This window comes from Tupaia chinensis, unplaced genomic scaffold (genome assembly GCF_000334495.1).
Source record: "Tupaia chinensis unplaced genomic scaffold, TupChi_1.0 Scaffold000113_1, whole genome shotgun sequence".
Taxonomy (NCBI): Eukaryota; Metazoa; Chordata; class Mammalia; order Scandentia; family Tupaiidae; genus Tupaia; species Tupaia belangeri.
Window position 1 is genome coordinate 7,723,806 of NW_006159577.1, and position 9,095 is coordinate 7,732,900.

General features: G+C 39.9%; 1 protein-coding gene across 1 annotated transcript in view; it reads left to right on the top strand.

The window, feature by feature from the left end:
- The window catches only part of MCMBP (minichromosome maintenance complex binding protein), a 31,830-nt gene that overhangs the window by 17,103 nt on the left and 5,632 nt on the right, over positions 1–9,095 (top strand). Inside the window, exons 8-11 of the mRNA XM_014586098.2 lie at positions 836–1,008; positions 1,551–1,674; positions 2,643–2,760; positions 5,874–6,039. Coding sequence (XP_014441584.1) covers positions 836–1,008; positions 1,551–1,674; positions 2,643–2,760; positions 5,874–6,039 — 581 coding nt within the window. The remainder of the gene's footprint in view (positions 1–835; positions 1,009–1,550; positions 1,675–2,642; positions 2,761–5,873; positions 6,040–9,095) is intronic.

Genomic DNA, 9,095 nt, shown 5'->3' on the forward strand with positions numbered 1-9,095 from the left:
AGAACTAGCCTGGTAATCTGTAAAACGTAACACTTTAGAATGAGGGAGTGGGGCCAGCAGATGGTGTAATGGTTATGTTGCTGGACTCACATGTAGTCAACCATGGTTTGAGTCCCAGACCCAATGGCTTGAGACTCAGGCTGGGCCTGTGTGCGTGAGTGCCCAAAATCCCAAGGGAGAATAGAGGAGAGGGGATTGCAGCATGGCCATTCCGCTGGGGTATGATTTCTCACCTTCTGTCTCTCCGGTGAGCACATACGCCCTATAGCAAAAATCTCTTTAAAAAAAAGGGGGTGGGTGGGCTGGTAGGTAGCATGGTGGTTAAGGCGCTGGATGCCCACATGGCCAACTGTGGTCAAAGTCCTGGACCTGGTGACTTGCTTTCTTCCTTTCCCCTTCTCTCATTCTCTTTGATCAAATTAAAAAATAAATAATAATAACAAATAAAATTAAAGAAATAATTTAAGAAAATAGATTGGGGAGCCTTTTTCAGATAGAAATATTCTTGATTTGAATTCTAATTTTGTCTCTAGAGATGCAAAAATTTCATTAAATTTACTCATTTCTTACATGAGCGAGTGAGTGTGAGAGAAAGAAGGCACCACCTTCAGAGTCTTGATGTCCCAGCCTCAGTCAGATTCAGATCATGGATACCTGTGTGCCCTCCCTCCTCAGGGAGGTCACCAGACTTGACCCAGAAACCTTCCCATGGGTCAACCTCACAGGGCATTGTGTTTTATCACTGGGCCACCATCTGGTTCCCAGAAATACAGATTGCTTTTACATCTGTACAGTTGATGTATTTCTAAATCGAAGCTTTATTGTCTCTCCACAGGGATGCCTCTGCTCTGCTGGATCCAATGGAATGCACAGATACAGCAGAAGAACAGAGAGTACATAGTCCTCCTGCTTCATTAGTGCCAAGAATCCATGTAATTTTAGCCCAGAAGTTGCAGCACATCAATCCCTTACTGCCTGCTTGCCTTAACAAAGAGGAAAGCAAAACCTGTGAGTGTTAAAGCCATAGACTGTTATCTTCAGTGAGTGAGTGGAGCAACATGTGATGTGTGCTCACAGTAGAATTAAGAATCAGATCGTGGGCCAGCTTCATGGCCTGGTGGTTAAGGCATTCAGATTCCACATGGCTGACAGCATGGTTGAGTCCCAGACCTAGCAGCTTGAGAAACACACTGTGCGTGTGTCTGTCTGTCCAAAATCCCAAGGGGAGCGAAAGATGGAGGAGAAAGCTGCATTCTTGTGTATCTCTCTCTCTCTGGTGGACATCCGTGCCCTCTAGCCAAACAAATAATTAAAAAGAAAAAAGAAAAGGAGGTCCTTATTTGCCAGAATACATTTTTCTGGTAATCTCTGTTTCTCTTATCCCATTTTCCTCTTATTTTTTAAGATTGGTATCACTTACCAATATTTTAACTTTATACCAGTTGGCTACTGAATTGTAATACTCTGTTCACATAATTGTTTTTTATACTAAGACACTTGAGAGGAATCTGGTGTATACTTTCTGAGTCTGGTCTCTCTTATTCTTGCAGTTGTTTCAGGATTCATGTCCGAGCTGTCTCCAGTCAGAGCAGAACTGCTTGGGTTCCTCACTCATGCGCTTTTGGGAGATAGCTTGGCTGCCGAGTACCTTATATTGCATCTCATCTCTACGGTGTAAGTGCTGGGGTTGGCGTTTATGTAGAAATTGGGAAGGAGCAGGAGAAATGCTGATGGAATTTGTGGTTTTAGTTTAAGTATTATCATCAAGTTTTTTTTTTTTAATTGTAACAGTGTTATACCAAATAACAAACAAATTTCTTTTATCTTTTCTCCTGGTTTCACGTTTAGCATTTCGATTATGACCCTATAAATGTTAGAGCCAAAAATCAAGTAAAGAACCTGGCTGATGAATTTAGTGAACTATTCTTTTTTAATTCTGAATTCTCTGTTACAACCCCAAGTCTCTGCTTCTTAAGACAATTAATGAGGTGCATCCTGTATGTGTTTAACTTAGGCTTTGACGTTATCATTACACCCTTTGATCCCATTGTATTTATTTTCTAATTTTAAAATGTCCTCGTTCAACTTGTTCTAAGAACATGAAGAAGAGGGACCAGCAGATGGCATAATGGTTATATTACTGGACTTCCATGTAGTCAACCATGGTTTGAGTCCTGAACCCAGTGGCTTAAACCTCACATTGGGTGCGTGTGCATGTGTGCCCAAGATCACAAGAGGAGAATGTAGAAGCGACTGTGGCATGGCCATCTCCCCTAGGCTATGATTTCTCCCTTTCTGTCTTTCTGTCCTCTCTCTTTCGGCAAGTGCACGTGCAAGAGCATAAAGAAGAAAATAGCAAGTATCTAATTTCTCACCAATAATTGTACCTATGTCAGAATGTTTGGTGACTAAATGAGAAAGCATTTAAGCGCTCAGAACAGCCCCGGCACACAAGCAGCACATAGATGTAAATATGGGTTATTATTTTTATTGCTGTTATCCTGATAAATAAAGTAACTGGTCAGACGAATGTTATTTTATTTTTAATGGCCATATTATGCTGATTTTTCTTGGTTTGCTCTTTGGTAGAAGTTGGGAAATCACTTCAATCTCTTATTGATTTTTTTTTTTTTTTTTCCTAGATATACAAGAAGAGATGTTCTTCCACTAGGAAAATTTACAGTTAACTTGAGTGGTTGCCCACGGAGTAGTACCTTCACCGAACACTTATATCAAATTATTCAACATCTTGTTCCAGCAGTAAGATCAATATAAATATGTATTATACACCAAAGCACACTTAACAAATTCATCTGTCTTTTATACAACCCAAATATTTAACTTTGGGATGTTAATAGCTCTCAAACAAAGCTTGCCAAGTTACATAATTTAAAATGTACTCTCCCCTAAACATTTCATTTCCCCTAAACATTTCACTTTTGTATTGCCTCAGCACAACTTTCTAAGTCTAGTAATTAACACGATTGCAGTAACGCCTTTAAAATTATACTCCATTAATGCCAAATTGTTTGTGTAATTTGGTATTCTTTGTATGCATTAAAATCTTAAATCTAGGTAAATTTTAAATCATTTATATGAGATAATAAAGATCTTTATCTCTGTTGCCCCAATAGAGATAAATATTGATTCTTATTTTGAAAGTTGAGCTACTTTTGTTTGCCAGGGGATCTGGAATGCAGTATTTGTGTGTGGAAGGATCTTGGAAAAAAGAGAATTGCTTCTGATTAGTAGTGTGACGGAAAATACTGATCTGTCTTTCTGTGGGAATTTAAGAGGCTCAGCTAGATCATTCAGTGAACTATAGTGAGTGTTTGGTTCTCTTTCTTTCTCTCTTGGGGAAAAAAAAAAAAAAGAAACAGCAGCGGCAACAGTGGGTGAGAATAGACCAGCAGTTCCCACCCTCCTCACGTTGATTTTATTCTCTCTCTTTTTTCTCTAGATAGATAAGAGATGTTCTTCCACTAGGAAAATTTATTTATTCTCTGAAAAAAGTATTTAGGACTCAAAGAGCTGTTTCTTATTTGGTTTATATTTATCCTCGATTTGTCATGTTAGAAACTAAAACTGAAGGCCAGCAGGTGGTGTGGTGGTTAGGGTGCTAGATTCCCACATGACTGACCACAGTTCGAGTCCCAGATCTGGCAGCTTAAAAATCACGCTGGGCACATGTGTGCATGCCAAAAATCCTGAGAGGAGAATGGAGGAAAAGTGACTGTGGCATGGCCATCTGCCTGGGGAGTGATTTCTCACTGTTCCTCTCTGTCTCTCCAGCAAGTACATAAACCCTACAGCAAAAACTGAAAATAAGAAACTAAAACTGAAAATACTTATTAAGTCAACTACACATAAGATCATAAACATTTTTATAAAAGCATCTTTCTTTTAAAGAATTATTTAACTATATTTACTACTACTATTATTTTCCAGTTGATCAAAGAGAGACAGAGAGAGGGAAAGTGAGAAAGCAAGCCACCAGTTCCAGGATTTGAACCATTGTCGGCCATGTGAAAGTCCAGTGCCTTTAACCATGACACCACCTGCTGGCCCCTAAAAGCAAATTTCTGAAACCAGCAAATATTAGTGCTATTGTTGCTTGTTATGGTAGTACATTCTTGTAGCCCCAGCCACTTGAGAGACTGAGGCAGGAGGCTTGCAAGTTAGAGGCCAGCATGGAAAACATTGTAAGATCCTGATTCCTCTCCTCCCCAACCCCCAACATGTAATCAGGACATGAATTACATTTGTAAGTGTAGAAGGGTTATCTGAGAAAGGTACTGAAGGTTATAGCATGATAAAGTATTTCCTTTTTTATTTTTTCCCCTTTAGAGGGGAGGAGTATTTTTTTGAGAGGATTTTTCCAGATTGTGGTCTACCTGCCTTGGCTTTTCAGTTAGCTAGGGTTATTGGTGTTCCCAGCCTTGTCTGGAGTGTTCAGGGTGGCCCAGAAACCAAACCTGGGCCTCCCTTATAGCTTTCAGCCTCCAAACCGTGGCACTACTTGTGTGCTACTATGGCTAGGCCCCTTTTTATTCCTGAACACTTGCCTCTGTTATATTTTGGACTTCACGGTCGGTTAAGTATGATTGACCTGCCTGTGTTTATGAGGCAGAGACAAGATTAGACCTTGCCACTTATTGTCTTGACAGGCCTTAACTACTGTATGGTCTATTCATTTCTCTCTCTAATGTAATCTGTCCCTCCCCATTGGAATCACTGAGCCAGAGTACAAAAACTTCTAAATTTAAGCAATATACTTAACCTTTTTTTAAAAAGTATTGAAGCTTTTAAAAGTTTTATTTATTTATTTTTAAGGGTTTTTTTCATAGGGTGCATGCACTCATCAGAGAGAGACAGAGAAAGTGAGAAATCACTGCCAGGGGGAGGGGGGTGGGATGACCACACCACAATCTCTTCTCGTCCATTCTTCTCTCAGGATTTTGGGTACACACACACACACACACACACACACACACGCCCAGCATGAGTTTCAAGCTGCCAGGTCCCAGACGCGAACGTGGTCTTTATGTGAGTCCAACCATGTAACTGTTATGCCATCTGCTGGTGCCCATTTTATTTATTTCTTCCATGAGCAAGAACAGTCACGCCCAGTAGGGTCTTTTTTTTTTTTGGAGAGCTTTTTGCTATAGGGCGTGTACGCTCGCTAGACAGACAGAGAGAGACAGAGAGACAGAAAGCGAGAAATCACCCCCCAGGGGGGATGACCATGCCGCAGTCCCTTCTCCATTCTCCTCTCGGGATCTTGGGCACGCACGCACATGCCCCCAGCGTGAGTTTTAAGCCACTGGGTCCGGGACGCGAACCACGGTTGACTACGTGGGAGTCCAGCGACATAGCCATTACGCTAACTGCTGGTCCCCCCAGTAGGGTCTTGACATTCATCCCTAGCCTTCAGTGAGCCCCAGATTATGGGCATGCGTGTGCCCGGCTTACTTGGGGGTGGGGGAGATTTCACAGGCTTGAACCATGAACCTCCCCTTGTTTTCTTTGTCTTGCTAAATAAGTAAGCATTTTATTTTGTTTTGCTAACTTTAAATAATTTAAAGCTTCTGGATATTTGATATGTTATGTCAGTTTACGTGATAAGAGAAAAATTATTCAGGAATACTGGATAAGACATTTGAGAGTAAAGCATCTCAGAATGAGTGAAATTCTAATGTAAAATATATTGCTGCTGCTTTTACATCTAAGAGTTCAAGAAACCATGTCATTACTCCCTTAGAAACTCATAAAATCATTTTTTCTGTATAAAATACAGTGTTTATCTTCAAATATATATTCTCTTAAAACAGGGCAACTTAGACCTTTGCTTACAAAAAAATTTCTCTTTACAGTCTTTTCGCCTGCAGATGACTATAGAGAACATGAACCATTTGAAATTCATTCCCCACAAAGACTATACAGCCAATCGCTTGGTCAGTGGACTGCTCCAGCTGCCCAACAATACTTCTCTTGTAATTGATGAAACTCTTCTGGAACAAGGGCAGCTCGACACCCCAGGTACATACATAGATGTTTGCTTTGCATTTCTACCTTCCCTCCTGTTAAATCCAGATATAGTAGTGACTTTATTTATTTATTTTAAAAATCTATATACAAAGACAAATTTGCTTTCACAAATGTTTAAGATAAAGTCTTAGCGTATGAATCTGTTTAAGACATGTATTGTAAATAAATTATGTACACCAGCTGTTTTGTCTTAGTATTCTGAAAATAGTATAGCAGAATAAGTACCTTTCTTTAATTATTTATTTATTTTTTTAGGTTTTGCCATAGGGCACATATGCTTGCTGGAGAGAAAGAGGGAAAATGAGAAATTACACACACACACACACACACACACACAGACACCCAGGAGGATGGCCACTTCACAATCCCTTCTCTATTCTCCTCTCAGGATTTTGAACACAAACACATGGGTCTGGTGTGATTTTTCAAGTCATCAGGTCTAGGACTCGAACTATGGTCAGCCAAGTGGGATTCGAGCATCTCAAGCACTACACCACCTCCTGGCCCTATAATTACCTCAAAAATAAAAATTGGTTGCACTGTGGTTTGATCCTTTTGCCTCAGCCTTGCAGCTAGGGCTGTAGGTGCATGCCATCTTGCCCTGTTCCTTTTTTTGGAGGGATGGGGGGGAAGGACAGTTTCTCAGGCCAGCATGAAGCTTGTGATCTTCCTGCCTCAGCCTCCTGAGTGCGGGGAGTATAGGCACATACTCTGTACCTGGCCTGGAGGCTAGACTGATATCAGGCCCAGGGCTCAGTAGCACATGGTCCACTGGACCAGACCACAAGCTGCTCTGTAAAAGCTGAAACAGGAGAGGATTTTGTCTCTAGTCATCTATTAACTCAAAAAGGAAATATAGAAAAGATCTAATAAAACATTCTTTTAACCTCTCATTATGAAGTTTTTAAACTTTTTCAGGGAATATTTGAAAAAATTATTGAACAGATTAGATGGTTTGAACTAATCTCAGTTACAGATCATGTTATACAATTAGAAGAAAGCAGGTTGCTTTAAGCTCAACCGAGAATTAAGGCACTTTGCTTGTGATTAGAAATAGATAGAAAAAAATAATGTAGACTAGGTACATTTAAGACAAAGGTAGGTATTAAAATCTATAAAATTAAATAATCTGAACTATGTATAAAAATAGTTTTATTCCTACTATATTATTTTTGTCCTCTGAACACACCACCTAGAAAGTCAGTACCTAATGGGATTTATTTTATGTCTGGTTCCATACCATGGCTAGGTTTTAGATTTTGGGAGTCTTGCCCCCAGAAAGTTCTAGCTTGACTAATATTTTCTTTATACAGACTGTTACCTGATAGTCAACTTTATGACATTTAGCTTAGTAAACTGGACAGTACTGCATATCCTTTATTAAAAGAGTAGATGCCTCTTTAAAAAAAAATGTTAGTTTGCTATGGGGTGTATGCACTTGGGGGTGGAGGGAAGAGAGGGGAAAATGAGAAAGCACCGTCTGGAGGGGATGGCCACAGCACAGTCCCTTCCCCTCCACTCTCCTCATGAGATTTTGGGCACACGTGTACAAAATCACGTGCTTGGTGTATTTTTAAGCCATGGGTACAGGACTCAAACTGCATAGTTTGCCATATGGGATCCTGCTTCCTCACCTACCACTTCACTAGGTGGTCCAAAATCTCATGTTTTATGACCAGTATTATGAAGAAAAATAATTATTTTAGTTGATTAAAATTAAACTGAAGGCCAGCAAGTGGTATGTTGGATAAGGCATTGCATTCCACATCAACTCTGTGGTTTGAATCTTGGACACAGCCACTTGAAAAAATGCTGGAGGTGGAAGTAAACTTTCCTAACTAGACAGAGACTCAGATATCTAGATCCAAGAAATACAAAGAGCCTCACATAGAATCAATCAAGAAGATCTTCTCCAAGGCACATCCTAGCCATATTGACTAAAACCAAGGACCAGAGACAAGATACTAATTTTGGCAAGAGAGAAATGACGGCAAGTTACTTTCAAAGGATATTCCATCAGACTAACATCCAACCTCTCATCAGAAACAACACAGGTGGGACCAGCAGTTAGCATAATGGCTATGTCGCTGAACTCCCATGTAGTCAACTGTGGTTCGAGTCCTGGACCCGGTGGCTTAAACTCACGATGGTCATGTGTGTGTGCGTGCCCAAGATCCTGAGAGGAGAATGGAGGAGAAGGGATTGTGGCGTGGCTATCCCCCTGGGGGGTGATTTCTTGCTTTTTGTCTCTCTGTCTCTTATCTTTCTAGTGAGCACACACGCCCTATAGCAAAAACCTCTCCAAAAAAATGAAACAATAAAGGCAAGGGAAAATATATTCAAAGTGTGAAGTGAAAAACAATTTCAACCAAGGATACCATACCTAGCAAGATTATCTTTCATATGGGAAAAAAAGAAAAACGTTTTCAGATGAACAAAACCTGAAAGACTTTTCCATCACCAAACCAGCTCTCCAAGAAGTGCTGAAGGGAGTGCTATACCAGGAAAACTAAAGTCAGACATACAGAAATAAGAGTACAAGAAACAACCAAGAAAATGGCCATCCTAATGATAAGAGACAAGTCCAGAATTAAATGTCAACTTCCAGATTTTAAATGGAAAAATTAGACCACAGTAATACTGCAGATTCAATAGAAGAGATTAATTGCATGAAACTGAATTGGTGAAATTGTTTCACTTTAGATTAAAACACTACTGATTTTCTTCTGTGCTTTGATTTCCATATTTAAGGATTTTTGTCTTCTCTCGAACTGTTGATGGGTTCGTCTACCTACTGTTTAAACTGAATCCTAACCTTTTTCCTGGCTTTAAGTCTTAAACAAATATCTCTTAATATTTTTTTATCTTGATCTATTAAAACTAAAACTGCTCTTCTTGAAATTAGAAAAATGCATTAAAAAGTACCTATTTAGGGGCCAGCAGATGGTGTGGTGGTTAAGGGCGCTGGACTTCCACATGGCTGACCGTGGTTCAAGTTCTGGACCTGGTAGCTTGCTTTCTCTCTTCCTCTCTCTTTTTCTCTCTCT